The 24,499-nt window shown below is 55.5% G+C and overlaps 1 protein-coding gene across 1 annotated transcript; it reads left to right on the top strand.

The window, feature by feature from the left end:
* Positions 1 to 430: 430 nt before the first annotated feature.
* Positions 431 to 23,705, top strand: TECTA (tectorin alpha). The gene is made up of 23 exons (XM_035555763.2): positions 431 to 494; positions 2,944 to 3,077; positions 4,035 to 4,322; positions 6,797 to 6,934; positions 7,253 to 7,418; positions 9,116 to 9,528; positions 9,832 to 10,402; positions 10,978 to 11,570; positions 12,193 to 12,766; positions 14,003 to 14,613; positions 14,923 to 15,484; positions 16,961 to 17,160; positions 18,721 to 19,104; positions 19,738 to 20,024; positions 20,104 to 20,384; positions 20,521 to 20,631; positions 20,734 to 20,936; positions 21,315 to 21,478; positions 21,592 to 21,840; positions 22,449 to 22,611; positions 22,908 to 22,995; positions 23,214 to 23,330; positions 23,605 to 23,705. Exons 1-23 carry the CDS (start codon positions 431 to 433, stop codon positions 23,703 to 23,705), a joined length of 6,462 nt encoding a protein of 2,153 aa, XP_035411656.2.
* Positions 23,706 to 24,499: the final 794 nt, after the last annotated feature.

Here is a 24,499-nt window from a genome sequence, read left to right as displayed (position 1 = left end):
TCTCATTGATTCCTGTGCAGCAAGAGGTGCCCAGCTGTGTAAATGTTTGTGCTTCCTTCATTCCAGACCGAGGTGTTGGGGATCGCCGTGCCAGCGGCCAGCCCGGGGGGCCAGTGGGACTGTGTCTCAAGGCTCCCCCCAGGGGGCAGGAATTGCTTCCAAGCCACTGGGCTCTTGGCAACTTCCCCACACCTCCTGAAATTAGCAGCTCTTCCATGTGCTTATGGGCTTGTTGTGATATACCTGGGGGGCAATCTCCCCTTAGCACCAGGGAGGTCTTGTTATGGCCCTTAACGAAGGAGGCATTTTGGCTCTGCTTGGTGGGCAAGGGACCTGCAGCTCTGCACTGCCTGAGCATCCCCCAGCACTGGTCGGGGATGGGATTTCCCGTGGGAGTGATGCATGTCCGCCTTTCTTTCTGCCCTTTAGGATGAACAAACGATCATTTCTCGGGACCTGGGTGGCCCTGCTGGTGATGACCATGCGGCACCACGGTTAGTACCGCTCCTCGGCTGAGAGGGGAAAGCTTCGGAGCAGTGCCGTGCCCTGGGACCACAAAATACAGTGATTTTTACCGTGAAAATTCCCTTTCCCTTGGTTGGAGCAGGTACAAGGGTGGAGTTAGCATTTCCCCGGGGCAGAGGGCTGGCAGGTTTTAAGGGTGAAGGCCACGCGGGGAGGTCTGTGTGCCCCTGTGGGTGAGCACAGGTGCCGGATCTGCAGCAGGGACAGACTGCGTGGCGGAGATGGATCTCCCGCCCGCACAAATGGCCCTTGCCTCATTGAGAGCAGTGAAGCACGGATAGTTTAGGCTAAATGAGGAGCTGGCAATGCTGCTCGGAATACGAAGTCAGCAGCAAAGCCGACGGGTATGCCGGCCTCGGTGAGCACTTTATGTATGGGTGCATATATCGTGTGGAGGTCTGTATGCGCACACAGGGTGCGTTGGAGAGGTTGTGATGGTCTTGCCAGTGCTAGAAAATAAAGTATGAAGAATTTCTAATGACCAGCCAATGCCACATAAGGAGTCAATCAATGAGCAGCAGCGAAATGTCAGGGTTTGCTTGTAGTCAGGTTTTCCCTCGGGTGCCTGCTGGGGACGAGCAGGAGCAGACGTGGCCGTGGCCTGTTGGGGTCTCAGGGGAATCTGCAGCAGCTCCTGCCCAGTTCTCACGTCCTTGTGCGAGGTGGTTTGGACAACCGGGCTGGATGAGTCCTGGTGACCTGCATAGGGCCGGGTGGGAGCCCTGAGCTGTGGTCCGCTAGGGTGGTGAAAAGCGCAGGAGCAGCTCCTCGGTCTCATGGAGTGATTAATTTTGGTTACATGTTAATTCAAAGAAGGGCAAGCTGAGTTGCTACGGACTAGAAAATCCACGTTAGGCTGGTATTGTGGCAGATTTGCACCCTGTGGCCAGCTCCGGGCGTGGGGCTGACCCCAGGACCTCCAGGATGGAAACAGGGAGCCGTGAAATCCCGAAGCCATTCCCCAGGCTGGTGGCTGAGGAGCCGTGGGGCTGAGCCCAGCTCGGGCATGAGCTGGGGCTCTGTGTCCTCAGGCGGAAAATGAGGCCGACCTGTTCAGCCATGAGAAACGCCACCCAGGCAAAAATCATTATCAGCGGGGCCCGGCGGTGCTTGGCGAGGCGCCGTGCCGCATGCAAAGCGCCGCGGTGCTGTACCAGCACTGCTGAGGGAGCCAGCCCTGGGAAGTTTGTGCTGAGCTCCCTGTTTAGAGAAGAAGTCAAATCTGTGTCTGGGAGCTCTGCCTCAGCTGTAATAACCCGTCAGTTGTGTAGCAGCTGTGAAATGACTGGCTTTACAGGCTGCCAGCGAGGAGTTTTTGGATATATCTCTGAAACCAGGCTTGCGGATGCTGTCACACGTCGCCTCCCTTTATGTCTGGCGGGGCACTTGGGTCGTGTGTGTGGTTTTTTAGGATGCAGCCAGGTCAGGCAAGGCTTCCCCTTGTCTCCTTCCCCCCTAAGGCTGGGTTGGAGCCACAAAGAAGGGTCGGCCGGTGATGCTCACCAGGCAGCCTCGAGCAGGATGCTTGAAGAGAGCATCCCAGCCCCATCCAGCAAGCTGCCTGCAGCTGGAGGCCTCCGAGGGGCACAGGTTGGGACCTAGGAAATAAAAGCATGTCCCGAATCGAGGTAAACAGAGCCGTGATTGTTCGGAGCCCGGTGGCTCCCAACAGCTGTGATCGAATGTCACGAGGGCTGCGCGCTGCTCTTCTACATCAAAGAGGGGAGGAGAGGGAGGAAAGGGCACAAAGGCCCCGATTGCTGGGTGAGGAGCCACGCTGGTAGGCAGATGACAAAAACGGGAGACGAGATGATGGCAGAGACCTGGCAGGGGCTGCAGCGGGGAAGGACACGTGCCCTGGGGACAGAAGTGTCTGCTTGTGACGAGAGCTGATTGGAAAATGGATTTTAGTCTGGTAGAAAGCAGCAGGCTTGTGCTGCCACATATCAAAAGCATCTCCTAAAATGTTCCCAGGAGAGGCAGTTACGCTCACCAGCAGAGCCTTTTAGCAGGAAACCTGCCCGTGCCAGGAAGGGCTGGAGCAATGTGGGCTGTGGCCTGCGATGGGGCTGCGGGGCATGGGCAGGAGGAGCGCGGCCGTGGGGTCGCCCTGGGTCTCGGTCGGTCTCTCTGAGCACGGCGTGAAGCAGCACCTCCGGCACATCCTGGGGGGAGTGGGGCTGTTGCGGGTGCTGTACCGATGTGAAGCTGAAGCACAGGCTTGGGCACAGTCATGCAGAAAGCAAAACGTGCTGCTGGGAGCTGTAAGCCCGTCTGGTGGACCCTTGAGCGATGCGCTCTCTCTCGTGCCCCTGCCATTGCGGGCAGGCAAAGCCATGGTCCCCACCGTGCCCTCTCCAAAAAACCAGGACTGGTCCCCACTTAGCTGTAAGGACTCCCTCCTCTCTCTCCTCGCAGCTCACGCCATGGCAAGTCTATATCCCTTCTGGCACAATGACACGAGAACACCCAAAGTCGATGACGGAAGCTCTCCCGAGATCAAGCTCTCCATCCCGTTCATCTTTTTCGGAGCCCCGTACAGAACCGTTTATGTAAGCGGAGCAGCAGACCTTCCTTTTATTCTTTTCCTAGCCATTAGCTGCTGCATTTTAAACGCGCTCTCGCTGTCATCAGGAATGGGAAGATTTATTAGCACCCACCTGACAAGTTCTTAGATTTCATGAACTGATAGGTTTTATGATTAAGAAAGTCAAAGGTATAGTTAATGGGCTAATGTTCAAGGGGAAGGAGTATAAAAGGCAATAAATTGTCTTTGTAGGTGATTAAATGGTACAGAAAAGCTCAGGGCTTGACACAAGGAACATTATTCCTGTTACATGACAAGAAACAAGAACATGCAGAGACCCACAAGGAAAAAAGAGGTGGTGGTTTGGCCGCACGTGGAGGTGCCCACAACAAGGGCAGGCTGCTGCTGTTTTCAAGCAATAGTGCAGCAGGAACCTGGCAGAGGGAAAATGGGCTCCTGCAGGCGGTGCTAGGGGATGGTGAAGCTGGGCAGTTTTGTAGGCTTTTCAGGGTTTTGTCCTGCCTGGGGCTTCCTGCGTGCAGCCGGTGTCACCGTGCTGGCTTCCACCAGTAGGGTGTATGTGCCTAGATCATAGAATCACAGAATCATAAAGTCATGAAGGTTGGAAAAGCCCTCCAAGATCATCTCATCCAACCACCCCCCTACCACCAATGTCACCCACTAAGCCATGTCCCTAAGCACCATGTCCAACCTTTCCTTGAACACCCCCAGGGAAGGTGACTCCACCACCTCCCTGGACAACCCATCCCAATGCCTGACTGCTCTTTCTGAGAAGAAATATCTCCTAATTTCCAACCTGAGCCTCTCCTGGTGCAACTTGAGGCCATTCCCTCTTGTCCAGGACTTCTCATTGTCTGCCGTTCCCATAAACCATCCCCCTCCAAAACTCTCACCCCACGTTTTCTGATGAACCAGCAGCTTGCTGCTAGGGCTTTCTCCAATCCCCCCATCCTCTTTGCAGGTCAACAACAACGGCGTGATCTCCTTCAACGCCCTGGTCAGCCAGTTCACCCCAGAGGCCTTCCCCCTGACGGACGGACGGGCCTTCGTCGCACCCTTTTGGGCAGATGTGCACAACGGCATTCGGGGGGAGATCTACTACAGGGAGAGCACGGACCCTGAGCTGCTGAGGAGAGCCTCCAAAGACATCCGCAAGCACTTCAAGGACATGTCCTCTTTCTCCGCCACCTGGGTCTTCATCGTCACCTGGGAGGAGGTCACTTTCTATGGAGGGAGCAGCACAACGCCGGTAAGAGCAATCGGCCGTGTGCCTCGATGGGTGGTGGTAGATGGTTGTGCGTCCATCTGTGTACAAATATACACCGGGGTGTAAAGCTGGGTAGGTCGCTTTGTCCTCCTGTAGCTGGGCACCACAGTCCTGTCCTTCTGTCTATGAGCCCTGCTCAGTGCTCGCAGAGCTCCAGAGAAAGCATTGCCTGGCAAGCAGCGCGCCAAGACATGGCTCTGACGCTGCTTAGGATCATTCGGCCTCATCATATTGTGGCTGTGCAGATGCCAGCCTCCCTCCGTGCCTTGACCACAGTGGTAACGCAGAGATATTTTTGTGGATGGGCACCTCAGACTAAAAGCCTTTATGCAGGACCCCAAGTTCTGTTCCAAATCCTGACGTCTCTTTTTGCGGCACAATGCTAATTCAGGAGGGCAGCGAGAGCATCTGGTGTAAGGGGGAGGACAGCTGCTCTGAAAGCCTGTGCTTGAAACAGAAAGGGGAAACTCAGAGGGGCTGTTGGCAGCATGTCCATGTCGACAGCTGACCCGTCCAGGGTGATCAGAGTCACATGTGGGATTTGTCTGTGATATCTCTCTTTATTTCCATAAGGGTGCGAGTCCCATCTTTGAGGATAGTGATGGTGCTGAGATGTTTTTGCAGACATGAAAGGCTTGCAAACTGCTGCGAGCAGCTGGCACTGGGGGATCTGTGCTGCTGGCAGGACCGCCCCAGGAGGCTGGGGTGCAGGCAGCAAGTAAGATCTCCATACCGTTGTTTGGGAAAGTAATTTTTAGTATTTGTGTGCATTCTGTGAGTGCCAGAAGTTTGCCGCTTCTGTCTCGAGGAGTTGGCTCTGATAAACAATTCAGCTCTTTTCCATTTGTTAGAAAGGCTCAAAATTTAATGCATATTTGTTGCCAGTCCTGGCAGCACTTGCAGAAAAAAAATACATATATATATATTTGCAGACAGCAAGCAATATAGAGGTTCGTGTATTGCCTGAGGAATTACATTTGCAACACAATGCAATTTATTTTGTTATAGAGCAGTCTTCCCACTCAATAGCAGCCAAGGCTCCGGGTTGGCACGTGGAATAGCACAATGCAACTTAAGCAGGAAATTCATCGCAGTGCAGAATCGCTGCAGAAAACAATTTTGCGAATGTGGCCTTGGGGATGCTGCAGTTGCAGTCTCTCGGTGACTCCGGAGCAAATGGTTTTGGTTTACAAGAGCTGTTTTTTTTTTTTTCTTAAATAGGGTTAGGGTGCTCGATGCGTTTCTGGCCACAAGTGTCAGACTGGGAAGTTTCTGTGGTTCATGAACATATTCCTAAGGAGGAATATTGGAGATCTGCAACCTCTTGGGGCCATGCAGGCTCCCATCAGAGCAGGATCTGTCCCTCTTGGTGCCACAGCAGTTGTTGCAGAGGCAGAGTACACTCCAGCTCAGAGTAACGTGCTGTCTCTGCTGTAAAGCAATCACAGACCTCCAGGCAGGATGAGGAGGCGATGGGAGACAGAAAACTGCTCTGTCCCATGGTGCTGGGGACATTTTGGGCGTGCTGTGGTCCACAGCCTGCAGTGAGAGTCCCAAGGGCTGCCCGGGGCCCTGGTAGCAGGGCAAAGAGAAACATTTTCTGGACATCAGGCCCAGAGGGAGACATCTATAAGAGGTGCAATGCATGCTTCATCCTCTGCTGAGATCGTGATTTGGAATGGATCCATCATGTTTCCATCACCCCTAGAATGATGATCCATCACCCCTAGAATTCTGTGATTCTGTGACTCTGTGATGTTCCCATGGGTGAATTCTGCCTCTGGATTTACGTGGATAGAGGGGATACCTGCAGGGTATGGGCATCTTCTCTCCCCCTGTGCAACTGCAAAATGAAGAGCTCGGTTTTATGTCACCTTACTGGCCGTGCTCTTCTTGTACAGGGTCTGGGCTCGCAGTTTGCTGAATTTATCGGAGTGTTTGGGGCTGGAAATGCAGAGTCATTTCAAGCAAAAGGAAGGACCCGATCAGCAGATTTAGCAGGTAGCAATGGGATGTGGCAGCCAGGCAAAACATAATCCACATGGCTGTCTTGGCCGTAACGCACCGGTAGCATTGTGGAATATGGATGCAGCAGGGAACTGGGTAAGAAAACACATCAAGGAAGAAAGCTAAGGCAGGGTAATGCAAAATAACAGGTCATAACAGCCCGAGTCCTGCTGAGGGCTTATTTTCCACAAGCTCATTCTCTTGCTGCCATCTATTGGCATTGAACTGGATTGAAGACAGCACTGCTGCCTTCCCAGATGGAAGGGCTGGTGGGGATGGGGGCAGCTGGTGTCACAGCGCCGAGAGGCAGCGTGCTTCGGGTCCCATTCTGCTCCTGATCCCAGTCCCTGCCATGCTCCTGCAGCTTGCCCAGGCAAGGGATGAGTGTGGCAGAAGGGCATCAGGAGAAAAGCAACCTCACCTTGTGAATCCATTGATATTTTCCCCAGGTGAACACTTTTCAAGCTGTGCTGATCACCGACGGCGTGTCGTCCTTTGCCATATTTAACTACCAGGAAATCAGCTGGACCACGGGGACGGCCAGCGGAGGGGACCCCCTGACCGGGCTCGGCGGGGTGATGGCCCAGGTGAGGCTCTGGGCCCCGTGTCCCCAGCTCTCCCAAGCTCTTTGATGGTTGCCCACAGCTTCCCTGATGTAATTTTTTACATACATTTATATTTAAACATAGATAAAAATGTAAATATAGATCTGTACTGCTTGTAGTGCCTGCGGAGATTTTCACTCACATCCAAACTACCTGAAAACCGAGATTTCTGAAAAAACATTTTGAGATGAAAGACAACATACTCAGGAATTATTGTGAGCAGGGAGGTGCACAAATGCAGCGTTGCTTTCCTGCAGCGAGGATGGATGTGTGATGGGTTTTTCTCTCTCTCTGTGTTAGGCTGGCTTCAACGGTGGAAATGTCACCAACTTCTTCAGCATCCCAGGCTCCAGAACCCCAGACATAGTCAATATAGAAGAAACGACCAATGTTAATGTGCCTGGGCGCTGGGCTTTCAAAATAGATGGCAGAGAGATAGATCCAGCCAACGGCTGCAGCCTGAGAGGTAAGAGAGGAATGGTGATTTTAGGGTGCAGAATGGCAAAAGGTCATGCTGCCTGAGTGGGGAGGACAGAGAGGTTTGTCATTCATCTCCGCGTGGGCATGTCTTGTCCAACTCTGGTGCATCCCTGCGTGCTGACTCTTGGACGGCTGGAGAATGGGCTTGCAGTGCATATTTTTGGCCAATTCTCAGTGCGGCTGAGACCTGACTTGGAAGCTCTGAGAAAAACAAGAGGGGCCCATAAAGCTTTGGGCGGCTTTCAACCACCAGCGAACAAAGGTGTCACCAGTGCTTGCTTGGTTTCACTTCTGTGGTTTCATCAGCAAGGCGTTGCTAAAAGCCCCCATTTCTGCTGCCTGGACGCACACAGTCAAGAGCTGATGGGGCTCGAGAGAGTCTCAGGAATCAAACAACACCTGGATGTTGTCTCGATTAATTGCTGCAGTGCTGATGGAGATGTGAGAAATGCCTCAATAATTGTCTTAGACAGAGTCTTCCGTGAAGCTATTTTATTCACGGGAAAGACCTGGGGGACGGTTGTGCCCTCTCGTCCCTGGGATGGGGATGCTGACAGTGTGGTCCCATTTCCCTTGTTTCTGTAGTTTTTTTGGGCACGATAAATTCCATGCCCTTGCACCAATACAGTGTCTGTGCATGTGTCACCGGTGGCATGGAGATGTAAAGGGATTAAATGAGACACCACGGGGTCTGTGCCACGAAGAGACCATCGCATTGCCCTTTGACAAACAAAGCTGTCAGGAGCATCCGATGTACTCCTGGAGTCTGCGTAACAAGAGAGTTGTTGCTTGCTGCTGGATGCTGCTCCGGGATGCCCAGCTTCTTTATGGCCTGGTTTCAGGTTGTACCAAAGATGACCTGGATGACCCAAAGGCTCTTGCAGCCCCAGAATGGTTTTGGGTTCACAAACCCTGAAATTCCAGTTTGCCACAATCACATGCACCAGGATGGTTGGTGCAGCAGATCTCACTTAAGGAGCTGTTCATTGCAGGGAACTGTAAAACACCATTTTTTTGTAGCAGGCGGGGAAGAGAACAAAAAGTTTAGGAGAGGTAAAGCAGGCAGCGTGCACAGTGAAATCCACGTAAAGGAGAGGTGTGAAAGACAGCCATATGGAGGGGAGGAAGCTCGCATGGGTGTCTGCCACCCTTGCTCTGCCATCTTCTCCCTGCCTCTCGCGTCTGCTGGCTGGGTGATCGCTCATCGGCTCCCATCGCCACCGACGTGTGGGGTGGAAGTTACTTACCAGCAGCTCCTTGGGCTCCTAACACTACGAGCTTCTTTGGAATGGGACTGAATTGCTTCTGATAACAGTGGAAGGACTCAAACCCAGGAGAAATAACCCACCAATTGGCCAGCCCATGCGGTGCTCACACCGACTGCTGCACTTTGGTGTGGGGAGGTTTCAAACGGGATGTGGGATGCACTGAAAGCTCAGTTGTGATAGCATTGCTTTGCCAGAAGTGTGCAAAAAGCAGCTGAGAAGCCCTGCAGCAGGTCCCTTTGTGGGCATATGACCTGCAGACCTCTCTGTAGGACATGGAGCCATGCCTGAGGAATTCACATTTTGATGTAACCGTGCCTCTAACTGTGGGTGAGGTTCCTCTGTTAAGGAAAGAGAAAGGTGATGCAGCATGTGTTTTTTTTTTCTTTTTTTTTTTTTTTCTTTTATGCATTTTTAGGACAGTTTCTCCGTCAAGGGGAAATCTTCTGGGACAACTCAAACTGCACCACCAAGTGCCGCTGCCTGGACTTCAACAACGAGATCTTCTGCCAGGAGGTGGCTTGTGGCCCCTTTGAAGCGTGCGAACCGAAGACCAAGTTCTTCCAGTGCGTGCCGGTGGAGAGCAGCACCTGCGTGGTGTTCGGAGATCCGCACTACCACACCTTCGACGGCTTCCTCTTTCACTTCCAGGGTTCCTGCTCCTACCTCCTCGCCAGGCAGTGCTGGCCAGGCTCCCAGCTGCCCTACTTCAACGTGGAGGCCAAGAACGAGAACCGAGGCGGCTCCTCCGTCTCCTGGCTGAGGGACATTTTTGTGGAGGTCTACTCACACAAGATCGTCCTCCCCAAGGGCAGCTTTGGGAAAGCAAAGGTAAGAGCCCCACTGAACAGGGTGAACTTGATGGGTTGGGTCCTCCAAGGTGATGGTGGGACCGTGCTGGCAGCCCCAGGACCATGGGACTGGCCGTGGGACATTCTGGGCTCCATTTTCCCCTTGGGAAATGTATGGGGTGGAAAGCACTGGTGGCAAAGCCATGGGTCAACAGAGGCCTAAGGCTTACTGATGGCTGGCTGACCTTCTGCACCCATCTATAAACACAGGGTTGTACTGCTCCTGTCTGAAACCCCTTGCTATTTCATATGATCGCTCAGTCTTGCGGTTGTGTTCCTGCAGGTGGATGACTTGGTGGTGTCCTTACCTATCTCCCTGGAGCTGGGTGCAATAAAAGTCTACCAAAGCGGCTTGTCCACAGCTCTGGAGACTGATTTTGGCTTGCTAGTGACCTACGATGGGCAACACTATGCCTCCGTCTCTGTTCCGGGCACGTACATCAATGGCACTTGCGGTCTCTGTGGGAATTACAACAAAGACCCCGAGGACGATACCCTGCGCTCGGACGGGAGGTTGGCCGTGTCCGCGCCAGAGCTGGGTGAGAGCTGGCGAGTGCCTCACCCCGAGAGAAAGTGCTCTCCCGGCTGCGTGGAGAACTGCAGCATCTGTGATGCCACCGCCGAGTCTTTGTATTTCTCCCCTGAATATTGCGGCTTCATCAACAAGAGCGGCGGGCCACTCTGGGAGTGCGGTGCTGTCGTGGACCCCACTGCCTTTGTCCACAGCTGCGTCTACGACCTGTGCAGTGCGCGGGATAATGGCACCGGGCTGTGCCAAGCCGTGCAGGCGTACGCCACGGTGTGCCAAGCCCTGGGCATCCCAGTGGGAGAGTGGCGCACCCAGACGGGATGCGGTAAGTGTTGGGGTGCTCGTGCTGGGAGTGCTTGTGGGTGCCTGCCTTCATTCCCAGGAGATAATCTTGATGGGAGAAAATCTCAACGGGAGATAATCTGGATGGGAAATAATCTCAATGGGAGATAATCTAGATGGGAGGAATGAAGGGGAGGGAGTTGCTCAAGGCAGAGTGGGTCTAGCAAAAGCCAATCGATCCCTCCCCTCGGTGGTGTGAGAGTCTCGTGATAGCGAAAGGGCAGAAAAGGCCAGGCAGAAGCTGGCTGCTGTGATGTTGGAGGCTGGGCTGGATTGCAGGCTGGCTGGCAGCACGCTGCTCAGCCCACCCACCTCTTTTGGCATTAAATTGCTGCAGTAGGCTCGACCGTGCTGGGACTATTTTGGAGAAGCTTTTGCTTGCATTGAGGGAATAGAGAAGGCACATGAGAAAAATGGCAAGGCCAAATCTGCTCTAAAGTGGGGTTCCTGGGTCATTTCACACTGCCACTGCTGTGGGTCAATAGGAACGAGGTCTGTGGCCCCGAACCACGTAGTAACGTGCTCGTCCTGTTGTTTGTGTCCCCTCTGCACCCACAGCAGAGGCCGTGCGGTGCCCGGAGCACAGCCACTACTCGGTGTGTGCCAGTGGCTGCCCTGCCTCCTGCTCGGACCTGACAGCCCCTCTGTCCTGCACCTCCCCATGTGCTGAGGGCTGCGAGTGTGACGAGGGCCACGTCCTCAGTGCCGACCGCTGCATCCCCGTGCAGAAGTGTGGCTGCGACGTGGACGGCCGGTACTACGCCGTCGGGGAGTCTTTTTGGGCCACGGCGGACTGCACAGTGGAATGCCAGTGCGAGGATGGTGGGGAGGCCAAGTGCTTCAACATTACCTGCCCTGAAGGAGAGGTCTGCGCTATAGAGAACGGCTACCGGGGCTGCTACCCCAAGCGGGAGAGCCTGTGCCTGGTGGGGCAGAACCAGGTGCTGCAGACATTTGACGGCGTCGCCTTTCCCTATCCGCTGGAGCACTCCTACACGCTGCTCAAAACCTGTGTGGAGAGGCCGGACTTCATTGAGGTGGACATCAGCCAAAAGAAGCCAGGATACGTTCCCAATGGGCTGCGCGTCGTGCGGATCCAGGTGGTAGGCCAAGAGGTGAAGGTCGGAGGAGCCAGCCTCTCAGAGGTCAAGGTAAAGGTGCCACCAAGGGCTGGGGTGGGAGGTGGTGGCTCGTGCCATGCCACGATGTCCCCTTGGAGATGCTGTAGGTCCATGGCCTTGGACTGCTCCTTGATGTTGGGGCCATCACAAATGCCAAAGTCCATCCACCCCCTCCAAAGTGAGAGGCAGAAGGACTGGGATCATGTCCTCTCATGGTCCTTGCCCCTTAGACTTCCCATTCATGTCCCTGGGTGGGAAGAGGCAGAAGGTGACAGGTACTCGTTGAGATGCTGTTCTCATGGCACAGCCCATGCAAACCATCCACATCGAAGAGCTAACAAGGCTAGGGGCAAGCAGAAAATAAAATTAGCACTCATATGTTGCAAGCTCTTGGATTTTGATTAACAGCACAGTTGCCAGCAGAGCTGGTGGCTATAATGTTGTTATGGTCAGCGAAATGGCTGTGGAAAAGAAGGAGTATCCCTACTCAAAGGTCTCTGTGCCTTTTGAAGGGAGGGTCCTGGCCTTCAAGTACTGAGCCTGGGTTTGGAAGCATTTAGTGTTCTCGGCATGGTGCAGCCTGCAGATGGGAATGTCCATGCAAAGTCACATCACCCTTACTGACACATTGTGATCCACTTATTACTTGCAGGTGAATGGTTACGATGTGGAACTGCCATATTTCCACCCTTCTGGCCGCCTGGAGATCTACCGTAACGACAACGGCACCGTGACGGAGTCAGAGGGACTGCTGAGCATCGGCTACTACAACTCAGGCCTCCTGGAGATCCGCCTCTCCACCGCCTACTTCAACTGTACCGGGGGCTTGTGTGGCTTCTTCAACGGCAACAGCAGCGATGAGTTCTGCCTGCCCAAGGGCAAGTGCACGGACAACCTGGAGCTCTTCCTGGAGAGCTGGACCACATTCAATGAGATCTGCAACGGGGAGTGCGGGGACCTCCTCAAGGCGTGCAACAACGACTCGGAGCTGCTCAAGTCCTACAGGAGCCGGTCCAACTGCGGCATCATCAACGACCCCACCAACAGCTCCTTCCTGGAGTGTCACAGCGTGGTCAACGTCTCGGCCTACTACAGGACGTGTCTCTTCCGCCTGTGCCAGAGCGGAGGCAACCAGTCGGAGCTGTGCGACGCTGTGGCACGCTACGCTGGCGCCTGCAAGAACGCCGAGGTGGATGTGGGCCAGTGGAGGAGCCACAGCTTTTGCCGTGAGTCCGTGAAAATTTTTAAGTATCTGGGGTGGGGAGAAGGGGATGTAGACCTCACCACCGTGGGAAAGGTCTATTTCTCAGGAGTTTGTGAGTGTAAAGAAGTACACTGCATTTTTTTTTGTTTATTGGGCCACCAGAAATTACAGCCCCTCTTCCCCCTGTAGTGCCCTCGTGCATAGTCCTTAATGGTGTTCCTCCATAGAGGAGCTGGAAAACTCTCAACAGCAGACCGACTGGTGGAAGAGAGGCTTGGACCTTGCAAGTTTTCAGGAGCCCCATGGCACCCCAGCACTTAGGGCAGCGTGAGAAGTCTGAAATAATACAAATGGATGAGGCAGAGTTGCCTAAACTCTGGCAATTCGGGGCAGTTTTCCCACTCGCTAACCTAGAAGTCAAGCAAAGATTGGCATGGCTGTTGAAAGAGCTTTGTCTGATGGAGGCTGATGTGTACGAAGTGCTCTCCTGAGTAGTGCACAGAAAGGAAAGAGGTGGCGAGCATCACTGCTAGCATAGGGCATCTCCTATATTTTTCATCTGGAAGGCAGCATTTCCCATAGCAGCAAAGCCCGGTCCTGGAGCTCTTATCAGGGTCGTCAAGCCAGCGGGTGACCGGTGTGTGTTAGGACCACAACGCCTCTTGTGCCCATAGATGAGGACCTGCCACCCTGTGGACTGATGGCAGTTTCTAAGCAGTCCCTTTGCCTGCAGAGACAGATTTCCCAATTAAGCAATTTCATGGTGGCATTTCAGGAGATGTGAGGAGCTTTATGATGTGGTGTAGGAGCGTTCCAGAACCGCAGATGGCGGCTGACAGTACTGTAAGCCATCACTGAAGGATAATTCGAATAAGGCGTGTTTTTAGCTGTCGCTATAAACTTGCCATCGATGGGAAAACATTCATAATTCAGCAGCGAATGTGAAAAATCCCCAGCATGGCAGCACACAGTCAGTGGGATGCCTCCACTGTGGAGGTTTTAGAGAGGCATCCATTTGGGAAGGTGGCATGTCCTCTGGGTTAGCAGGAGGAGGTTTCACTTGGCACAGGTCTCTAATGTGAGGATGGTGATGGCAGTGAGGAAAAGGGGTCACAAAGGGAATGGGAAGACCAGGTGTTTGGGAGGGCACTGGGATCGCTTCCCCTCTTGCTTTTTTTTATTTTTTTTTGCAAACGGGTCGCAGCTCACCCCATGTCCACCTTTATCTCTACTCACACACTGTGTCCAATGCCCCTAGCCCTGGCATGCCCTGAAAACAGCCATTTTGAGGAGTGCATGAGCTGCGTGGAGACCTGCGAGACGCTGGCCTCAGGCCCCGTCTGCACGGACACCTGCACAGAGGGCTGCCAGTGCGACGAGGGCTTCGCCCTCCACGGCTCCCGCTGCGTTCCCCGCGGCGAGTGCGGCTGCAACTTCGAGGGCCGTCAGCTGGCCACCAACCAGACCTTCTGGATGGACATCTCCTGCCACTTCCTCTGCTACTGCAACGGCTCGGACAACAGCGTGTACTGCGAGAACGTCTCCTGCAAGGACGACGAGTACTGCCTGGAGGAGAACGGCCTCTACTACTGCCACGTCCGCACAGACGCCTCCTGCATTGTCTCCGGCTACGGGCACTACCTGACGTTTGATGGCTACTCTTTCGACTTCCAGAGCAGCTGCGCCCTGGTCCTGTGCACCACCATCTCCCGGCCACGGGCAGAGCGGTCGGACACTTTCCCCACGTTCACCGTCACAGCCAAGAATGAGGACCGGGACACCTCCCTGGCCCTGTGGGTGAAGCAAGTGGAAGTGGAGGTCTTCAACTACAACATCGTCATCCACCGTGCCTACAAATACACCGTGATGGTAAGCGCGGGCCGTGAAGGGCAAGGAGTGGTGGTGGGTGCAGCATCTACGAGGGGTTATTTCTTCCTCCCAAACCCCTGGGTGGTTCCCTGTACACAATTCCTTGTGTCTCAGAAGCTTTTCCAGGGCAAACCTTGGAATATTTGTCCCTAGACCACCCCTTGGCACAGCTTTTGGAGGGGGCTTCCTTTTTTGCTGCCATATTTTGGAGGCTGGCGCCAGGCTGGTTGCTTCAGCAGCACCTCGGTGTCCTGCAGCAGAAGGCTCGAGCAGCCCAGCTCACCAGCCACCTCCTTTCCTTCCCCGCAGATCAACAACGAGCGGCTCTACCTGCCCCTGAAGCTGGGCCAGGGCAAAGTGAACATCTTTGCCTTCGGCTTCCACATCGTGGTCGAGACCGACTTTGGGCTGAAGGTGGTGTACGACTGGAAGACCTTCCTCTCCGTCACCATCCCGCGCAGCTTCCAGAACCTGACCTATGGCCTCTGCGGCCGCTACAACGGCAACCCCGAGGACGACCTGGTGGCCGCGGGCGGCATGCCAGCGTTCGGTGTCACCGACTTTGTCCAGAGCTGGGCGAAGCGGGACGCTTTCTGTCGGGTGGGCTGCGGTGACCGCTGCCCTGCCTGCGGGAAGGTGGAGGGCTTCTGGAAGCCCCAGCAGCTCTGCAGCCTGATCCCCAGCCAAAGCGGTGTCTTTGCCAAGTGCCACAGCAAGATCAGCCCCAGCTTCTTCTACAAGAACTGCCTCTTCGACACATGTGTCGACGGGGGGGCCATGCAAACAGCCTGCGGCTGGCTGCAGAATTACGCCAGCACGTGCCAAACGCAGGGCGTCACCGTCACCGGCTGGAGGAACTTCACCTCGTGCTGTAAGTGCCACCGTGCTGCCAGGCTCCACTTTGCTAGGGGTGTCGCCTGGGGGTGACACCCACAGGTGTGGTGGCACCATAATATTTTTGGGAGGTGTGTGTTTGCTTAAAGGAGGTAGCAGAGCATGCCATGGGACCAGGGAGGGGCAGGCTGATGCCCAGCATCCATCCCCATCCCAAAATCGTCCCACCAGCATTGAGGGAGGAGTTCAGGAGGAAGCTTTCTGCCACGTGTGCAGTGCTGATGCTTTTTTTTTTTTTTTTTTTTTTTTTTTGTGTCGGTGGGGCTGAAGGTCAGCGATTGAGCAGTTTTCCCTCAAAGCAACCCTTGCAGACACAGCAGGGGGTTGCCTTCCCCGCCCTGTTAGCCAGCTCTGAGTCCTTGGTGTGATCACTAGCATAGAGAAGAGGTAAATTGTGAGCCCTAGGTCTGCACAGGCACCTCGGTGTCACATTTGTCATCATGTCAGAGCTGACTTGGAGCACCTTGGGGCCACGGCAGGATGGGCACAGCCTCGACCCATGGACACCCGCCTGTCCCATGCAGCAGAGCCATGGAAACTGAGAGCCCTTTCCCCTGGCACTTGGGGCATCAGCACCTGGGGTCCCCTTGTTTCCACCCCAGAGTCCCGAAGCAGCAAGTGTCCATCCAGTCCTTGCCAGGGCTGGATTTGGCCCCGTGCGCTCAGTCCTCCAGGAGTAGTTTTGAACTGCGTGTGATACAGCAGGAGCAGGGATAGAGAAGGTGAAGCCTTGGGTTCAGGAGGCATCATCCATCCTACCGTTGTTCCCCAGGAATTTTATTAGTGAGACTCGCAGCCAGGAGTACATGTTTGTTCTAATGAAGCTGCTCACTGTTGTCAATAAGATTACACCGCAACATCCAATTAAGCTCCCGAGGATGGGCTCTGTGAGTCTCCCTGGCAGCCGCTCTATCTGGCAAATCAGCTGGGAAGTAATTGTCACCACTAACAAGACTGAAAATTTAATTTATGTTGTTCTTCCTCCTAATGAGCAACCTCCCGGTTCTGGAGGCTCCCACAGGGCAGGGGTGGTGAGGCCATGATCTGTCACCCCCATGTGCTCAGCCCAAAAATCACCCCAATGAGCTGGTGGCACCTTTGGGTGCGCAGCAACCCCCAGGTTTTGAGGTCTGATGGCTAAGGAATGAAGGCCAGCAGCATATCCCCTGGAGTGTGTACCCTTGCAGAGGGCACAGGGGCTCCATATGTGGGCTGGAAGCCTGCAAGACCTCTGTGGGCACCACTGTCCTCCAGCCCTAGGGTCAGCAGGAGCCAGTGCCAGAGGGTTGCGAGGGTTTGTGCGCTGTGCGCATGGCCGAGGCGCGTGGTTTGCGTGCTCCCCACGAGATGGTGGCTGGCAGCGATAAGCCAGTGATGTAAGGAGCTTGTAGGAGAGGTCAATTTTCTCCAAGGAGCTAATCTTCACCCCTCGTGTTCTCCCCGCACGTCGCAGCTGTCAGCTGTCCCCCCAACAGCCACTACGAGAGCTGCGTGTCCCTGTGCCAGCCGCGATGCGCCGCCATCCGGCTCAAGAGTGACTGCAGCCACTACTGCGTGGAGGGCTGCCAGTGCGACCCCGGCTACGTCCTGAATGGCAAGAGCTGCATCCTGCCCCAGAACTGCGGCTGCTACTCTGATGGCAAATACTACGAGGTACGCCGGGAACATCCTTCTCACGGTGCCATCTCCGAGCCCCTTTGTGACATCCCTCGCTGGGTGCCCCAGGTGGGACATGCGGTGGATGCGTTGTAAGGTGTCGTGTTGTTCCTGGTCACTGTGGTGTGTGGTGCAGGTATCTAGAGGAGCCAAGCAGGGGTCACACAAGAAGCACATGTTGACACCCCCCAGCTCAGTGTGACTCAATATGAGCCAAAAAAAAAAAATGGGCAGGAGGTGCCAGGGCACCAGGGGGCACAGGGAGACAGAGAAGAGGGATGTCATCCCTGGTATGCCACATGTCCTGCAAAACGGTTCTGTGGCTGTTAGGTGAGGGTGATTCAGGTGTCCTGCATGGAATGGGTGGTAGGAAAGGAGACTGGTGACCAGGGATGCTGCCTTTAGTTGGTGTCAGAGTCTAATACTCTACGAGTTGCAAGTGAAGTGGGTTTACTGTTTCTTATGAAATCTACTTGTTTGTAGCTATTAGATGTTACTTGGGATTTTGTGGAATCAGCGTGATGCCGTAATCACCAGACCATGGTATAGTAACTCTCATGGTGCAGGGTGACCCTTGTCTCCGAGGAGGAATAAGGAGCTTGAAGCCAGCATGAGGCCATTGCCATCCTCAGAGTTTACCTTGCCAGTTGTTCCATTTGTCTGTTTTACACCGGGACCCTCTGGTCCTCTGTCCTCTGAGCATGAAGATAAGTGTATCTCTCTTAATAGTAGCTGTGGTCACTTCCTTTGTTTGGTGCTGAGCTGTTCGGGCATGTCCTCCTCATCTGCAATCTCTGAGCCTTCTCCTGCTGCAGGGAGCCTGGGGACAGAGGAAATCGTGTTCCCCTCCTGCAGGAGCCAACCCTTGCAGAGGCTGGTCTTCTGCTGCAGGCTGGGTTGTGTGGTTGTGCTCCTGGTGGGTGCCATCAACCCCACATAGTCTGGCAGGAGTGTACCGTGAAAACATGGGGAGGCAAACACAGATGGGCCATAGCCACACAGCAATGTGCAGAGGCACACAAGCATGACACAAGTGCATGTCACCTGGAGCACGGTGGCTGTACAGGACCACAGCCACACAAAATGCTGCTGAGATGGTTGGCAGGCTCATCTTGCTGGTGGCATTGCTAACTTTATTATTATTATTATTATTTATTTCCGTATTTTTTATGGTGAAATTGTTCTGCACAGTGTCTTTACCAAGCCAAGCACACCACTGTGTGCTGTTACCCCATTATTGTCCTATGGGGTGCTTGGCGGATTATGTTTTGGTAGGCAGGGCACAAGAAAGGGACAAGGAGGTATTTAGAGTGCAGGGCACAAGGCAGATGAGGTCACCGTGGCAATGGAAATGTGCAGTGTCCTCATGCCTGCAGGTAGCAGGGATTTTGGCAGCTGTGCGCAAGCAGTCAGTGTGTGCATTGTGCTTTTTGCTCTGCCCTCATCACCAGATTTCCTGCTCTATGAGGCAGAGGGAAGTAAAACCAGGCTGAGCATCCATGGAGGGTCAGGCAGGGGTCCCTGTCTCTCCCCGTGTGTGACCTGTTTGTCTTCCAGCCCAAGCAGCTCTTCTGGAATGGGGACTGCACGCGGCGGTGCCGCTGCTTCCGACGGAACCTGATCCAGTGCGACCCGCGACACTGCAAGTCAGACGAGGAGTGCGCCTCGCGCAACGGTGTCCGCGGCTGCTTCAGCACCCGCAGCTCCTTCTGCCTGGCGGCGGGCGGCGGCGTCTTCCGCACCTTCGACGGCGCCTTCCTCCGCTTCCCCGCCAACTGCGCCTTCGTGCTGTCCACCATCTGCCAGAAGCTGCCCGACTTCTCCTTCCAGCTCATCATCAACTTCGACAAGTGGTCCTCACCCAACCTCACCATCATCTCCCCCGTGTACTTCTACATAAATGAGGAGCAGATCCTCATCAGTGATAGGAACACCGTCAAGGTGAGGTCTTGAGGTCTGGGCTACGGGGGACCAGCTCCAGAGCGAAGGGGCCAGGCACCCATGTCCATTGATGAAGAAGGGCAGTGCAGCAGTCCCCACGAGTGACCAAAAGGCCACACAGGTCGCTGGTTGTAGTGGTACCAGCAGCTCCACGCGATGGATGTGGATGCTCTCCATTGGGCTTGGCAGAGGGGTGCTGGCCAGGATGAGAGGGATGGCAGGAGGCAAAGGTTGTCCCTGTCTTTGAGTCCTCCTGCATGTGGGGAGGTGCGGCTGTCGTTTAATTGTTGGGGGATGCAGGCCTGGTCTTTTAGGGTAGAAGAACACTGTATGTGGCTGTCTCAGTGAGAGAGGAGTCCCCAGCTAGAGCCTCTACACACTTGTAGGGCTTGCTTTGCATCATGGCCTTATACTGGCATTTAAGGGTAACAGATTTCAGAGAGATCTGTTGGGAGAAGGAGAATGTGAAGGGGAAGGCAAGGTCTCAATGACCCCTGCTCAACCAGACGCATCATGTTTTCCTATTTGGGGTACCGGGAGGCATTTGCAGAGATGTCTGTGGGTGGCCAACGCTCCTGTCCGGTGGCAGAGGGGACAGGAGGGACATCAGCCTCATGTCCTCTCCTGTGCCAGGTGAACGGCAGCCACGTGAGCATCCCCTTCGTCACGGGGCTTTCCACCAAGATCTACAGCCAGGAAGGCTTCCTGGTCATCGACTCTGGCCCCGACATCCAGATCCGCTACAACGGCTTCAACGTCATCAAGATCACCATCGGCGAGCGGCTGCAGAACAAGGTGTGCGGCCTCTGTGGCAACTTCAATGGCGACCCGGCAGACGACTACGCCACGCTGCGGGGCAAGCCGGTGGTCAGCAGCGTGCTGCTGGCACAGAGCTGGAAGACCAACGGCATGCAGAAGAGGTGAGGCATCCCCACCAGGCACGGGAGGGAGCGGGGCCAAGCGCATCGCGAGCCCCCGCGACGTGTCCGGTGCCCGCAGCTGCAACGAGCTGCAGTACTCCCAGTACGCCGCGTCCTGTGACAACGTCCGCATCCAGAAGCTGCAGAGCGACAGCTACTGCCTGAAGCTGACCGACATGAAAGGCTTCTTCCAGCCCTGCTACGGCCTCCTGGACCCACTGCCCTTCTACGAGTCCTGCTTTCTGGACGGCTGCTACAACCACAAGAAGGTGCAGCTATGCGGCTCGCTGGCCGCCTACGGTGAGGCATGCCGCACCTTCGGCATCCTGGGAACCGAGTGGATCGAGAAGGAGAATTGCTGTAAGAGAGCTGGGTTCCTCTGGGATCCCGCATGGGCATCCCACGTGGGGTGGCCCATAGTGGTGCATCCTGTGGTCCATCCATCCTGTGGCCTGAGGATAAAGGTCCCGCTTGCGGCGCTTCTCGTGCTGTTTAGCAGGAGTGGTGGAAGACCCCTGCACGGGTGCCGACTGCCCCAACCGGAGCTGCGAGCTGGATGACGGCGGGGAGCTGTGCGGCTGCGTCGAGCCCCCACCCTACGGGAACAGTGAGCCCATTTGCACCACCAGGGGGAGAAGCGATGGTTGGGGTGGGGGTCTGGGTGTGTGGTGTCCTTTCTGGTGGTCCCGTAACCCTTTTTCTGCCCTAGACACCCACGACATCATTGACGCGGAGGTGACCTGCAAAGCCGCCCAAATGGAGGTGTCCATCTCCAAGTGCAAGCTCTTCCAGCTGGGCTTTGAGCGCGAGGGCGTGCGGGTCAACGACCGCCACTGCCCCGGCATCGAGGGCGAGGACTTCATCTCCTTCCAGATCAACAACACCAAGGGCAACTGCGGCAACGTGGTGCAGGTGGGACCGGGCAAGGGGCCAGGGTGACTTCTCTCAGACTTTTGGGTCTGAGATCTCATGGTCCAGCTAACTTGTGTCCCAGCCCGGAGGATTAGGAGGAGGAAGGGGAGTATTTGGGAGGCTCAGGAACCTGTGAGGTCCCTGAGGACTTCAGGGTCAGGGAGGAAGGGGTGATCCGTACCGGTGACACTGGAATTGCTGGGTGTGGATGCTCCCTGGGGGAAGGTACTGCAGCGGTACACAAACCTTTGGGGCCAGAGGTGGTATTTTATAGAGATGGAGGGCCCCTGTGGTCACACTGCTATGCTGAGGCACCCATCAGGAGCAGGAGATCAGAGATGATCAGTCTCGAGGGGTACTGTTTGCTCCCTCCCACAGTCTAACAGCACGCACATAGTGTACAAGAACACGGTGTGGATCGAAAGCGCCAACAACACGGGCAACATCATCACCCGGGACCGGACAATCAACGTGGAGTTTTCCTGTGCCTACGAGCTGGACATCAAGATCTCCTTGGACTCAGTTGTGCGGCCGATGCTAAGGTCAGAGCAGGGAGAGCAATGCCACCCCTCCTTCGTGTGCACATGCAGCAAGGTGATGAGGTGGGAGTAATCCTTTTGGTGAATCTGAGCCTGTTTTGGTTTCTTGTTGTTAGTGTGATTAACCTGACAGTGCCGACGCAGGAAGGGAGCTTCACGACCAAGATGGCCCTGTACAAGAACTCCTCCTACAAGCACCCGTACCGGCAGGGGGAAGTCGTGCTGACCACGCGGGACGTGCTCTACGTGGGGGTCTTCGTGGTCGGGGCTGACTCCAACCACCTGATCCTGATGCTGAACAAGTGCTACGCGACCCCCTCGCGGGACAGCAACGACAAGCTGCGCTACTTCATCATCGAGGGAGGGTAAGGGAATTGGAAGGGTAAAAGAGAAAACGTGTAGGCTGTGATAAAGGCAGCGTAATAGGTAAAGCCCAAGCTGTGCCGAATCAGAACAAAATCAGCAATTCATTCACAACATCCCTTCAGTGGGCAGACGTTCAGTCATTTCCAGGAAAGCCAGGCTCCATCGTGCGCAATGGCTATTTGGGAAAACAAATGCTGCAAGTGGAACATCCTCCCCTCCTTGTCTGGCTTTCCCCCAGCATTTATTGCTCAGCACAGTGCCACACGGTACTGGATAGACCTTTGGCCAGTTGGGGTCCCTGTCCTGTCCAGCCAGGGCCAAAATATGGCCAAAATATCAGCCCAGGCTCGGTTATAAATGGAAAGCATGGTGCCGTAGGAGATACTATGATGATGGTTAGCTCTCTCTCAGCCAAAAGCCATACATATTGTAGGGATGAGGTATGCTGACAAGTGGGTCCCATGATGCTCTCAAGGGTATACTGGGACCAAAGAGCACTGCTACAGGACCTGGGCAAGAGGTCTTAGGGGGCGAGGGGAGAGTAACATCCTTCCAGGGAGGGTCCCAATAGTGGGAGCACCATGGCAAGCGTCTGTACTTTGCGCAGGTGCCAAAACATGAAGGACAACACCATTGGCATAGAGGAGAACGGGGTGTCTCTGACCTGTCGCTTCCATGTCACCGTCTTCAAGTTCATCGGGGACTATGATGAAGTCCACCTGCACTGCGCCGTCTCACTCTGTGACTCAGAGAAATACTCCTGCAAGATAGTAAGTGGGGCAGGCACCGAGGGCTGGCTTGGAGAAGCGGGTCGGGGCTTTTCTGCAGCTCTGGAAGGACGCCATGGGCATGGTTTTTGTGGCGTTCAAGAGGTGGTCAGAGATCGAGGAGGAAGCTGGAAGGACTGTGTCTGGGTGTGGGGAGGACAACTCTCGCATGGGCAGGTTGCCCATAACCTGAGCTTTTTGAGCCTGGCCACATTGGGTGTCTTTTTGGGACCTGGGTTGGTCAGAGGGGGCCCGAACAGGGGCTGAGAGTGATGGATGTACCCCCTGTCCCTGCCCAGAACTGCCCCCAGCACCGGCGGTCAGCCAGTGCCTTCGCCCAGGAGGCCCACGAGCAGATCCTCTCGGTGGGACCCATTCGGAGGAAGCGTAAGTGCATGTGGCCAGGGGAAGGGCACGGCGTGGGGGTGTCCACCTCCCACGGGGACCTCTGTGGCACGAGGTGACAGCAAGGTCCCAGGGGAGAGTGAGCACTCCGGTAGGACTTCTTGCTGCAGGAGGGAATGGGGGTCCTGGGTGGCCAAAGCGGGGGCTGCTCAGGGTCCAGCAGCATCATTCCCCCCCCCTTCCATGCACCTTGCCCCCAGGATCAGACTGGTGCGAGGACAACGGCGGCTGCGAGCAGATCTGCACTAGCCGAGCGGACGGGCCGTTGTGCAGCTGCGTGACGGGGACACTGCAAGGGGACGGCAAGAGCTGCAGGGGCAAGTCCTGAGGGTCTGGGGCGGTCGGGGCAAGATGGCTGAGGGGGGGGGGGGTCTGCTCTGAGACAGAGCAGCGTGGGGAAGGTGGCATTTCATAGCAGGATAGGGATGAGGCTCGGGCTGTGGCTGGAGCATCAAGGTCAATGGCAATGTGCGCTGTTGGTGGCCTCTTGGCTAAGAGGTGGAGCATCACAGAGGGTCACAATCATCTCAGGGGATGTGTGCTGTGTCCGTGCAAGGGTCCCAGCTCACATGCTCCTTCTTGCCTTGACAGCCTCCAGCTCTTCGGGGGACGCCCGAGCCCGAGCGAGCCTTGTGGTGGTGGCACAGCTGTGGCTGTGGCTGTGTGTGGCTCCGCGGGACCCGACCTCGTAGGTGCGGCTCCACTGCCCAGCCAAGTACTGTTCTCGTGTCAGCCTGAGTCTCTGTAGGGTAGGAGCCAGCACCCCCAGTGGCAAGCCTGCTGCCGACCCAGCAGGAGAGGGACTCGACCTGAAGAGCGGACGGATGAGCGCCTGGATGGGCGTCGGAGGGACCGTGATGGCAGAGCTGGATGTCTGTTGGGATGGATGTGGGACTTGGCATTTTTCTTTGCAGCTTTTCCCAGGCTCTCTCTTGTAGCACCCCATCCCCAGCACCTCTGTTAGTGGAGCAGGATGGGCTCAGGCTCATGCACCTGTGTGTGTCCTTGCCCTCAGAGGGGCTCCCGAGGGAGAGGTGTGCATCGTTGAAGCGCTTGGATCCAGCCAGAGGTAGGTGTTTTGGTGCAGGTCACGGACCAGAGGAGCACATTCGGATCAGAGGACATCAGCACACCTTGGGAGCACGGCACCTGGTGGCTCTCCAGAGAGGGGAGCCATTGGGGTGCACGGTGGAGAGCCAAGCATGTTCCTGGGGTTTTGGGAACCCAGGTGTACATCCTGATGTGTGGGGAGAGGCCACGGGGGTGAGCCTGAGAAAAGAGGGCTGGAGCCAAGTCTTCTCGTCGTGGTCAGAGCCGTCACGGTGTCTCTTGAGGGGAGGGAGCAGGGTCGGGGTCTGCCCACCCACGACGGCACCAGGCGGGCGGTGGGCTCTGGGGGCCGGCTGGCGCAGGGGGGGCTGTTTCTGTGGGGGACTTGTCTTGTGTTTGTGTTTTGTGACACAGCTGCGTGGGAATAAAAAAGCGT

Source organism: Cygnus atratus, chromosome 22, assembly GCF_013377495.2.
Source record: "Cygnus atratus isolate AKBS03 ecotype Queensland, Australia chromosome 22, CAtr_DNAZoo_HiC_assembly, whole genome shotgun sequence".
Lineage (NCBI taxonomy): Eukaryota > Metazoa > Chordata > Aves > Anseriformes > Anatidae > Cygnus > Cygnus atratus.
The sequence above is the reverse complement of the archived record's forward strand: the minus strand, read 5'-3'. Positions and strand labels throughout refer to the sequence as shown.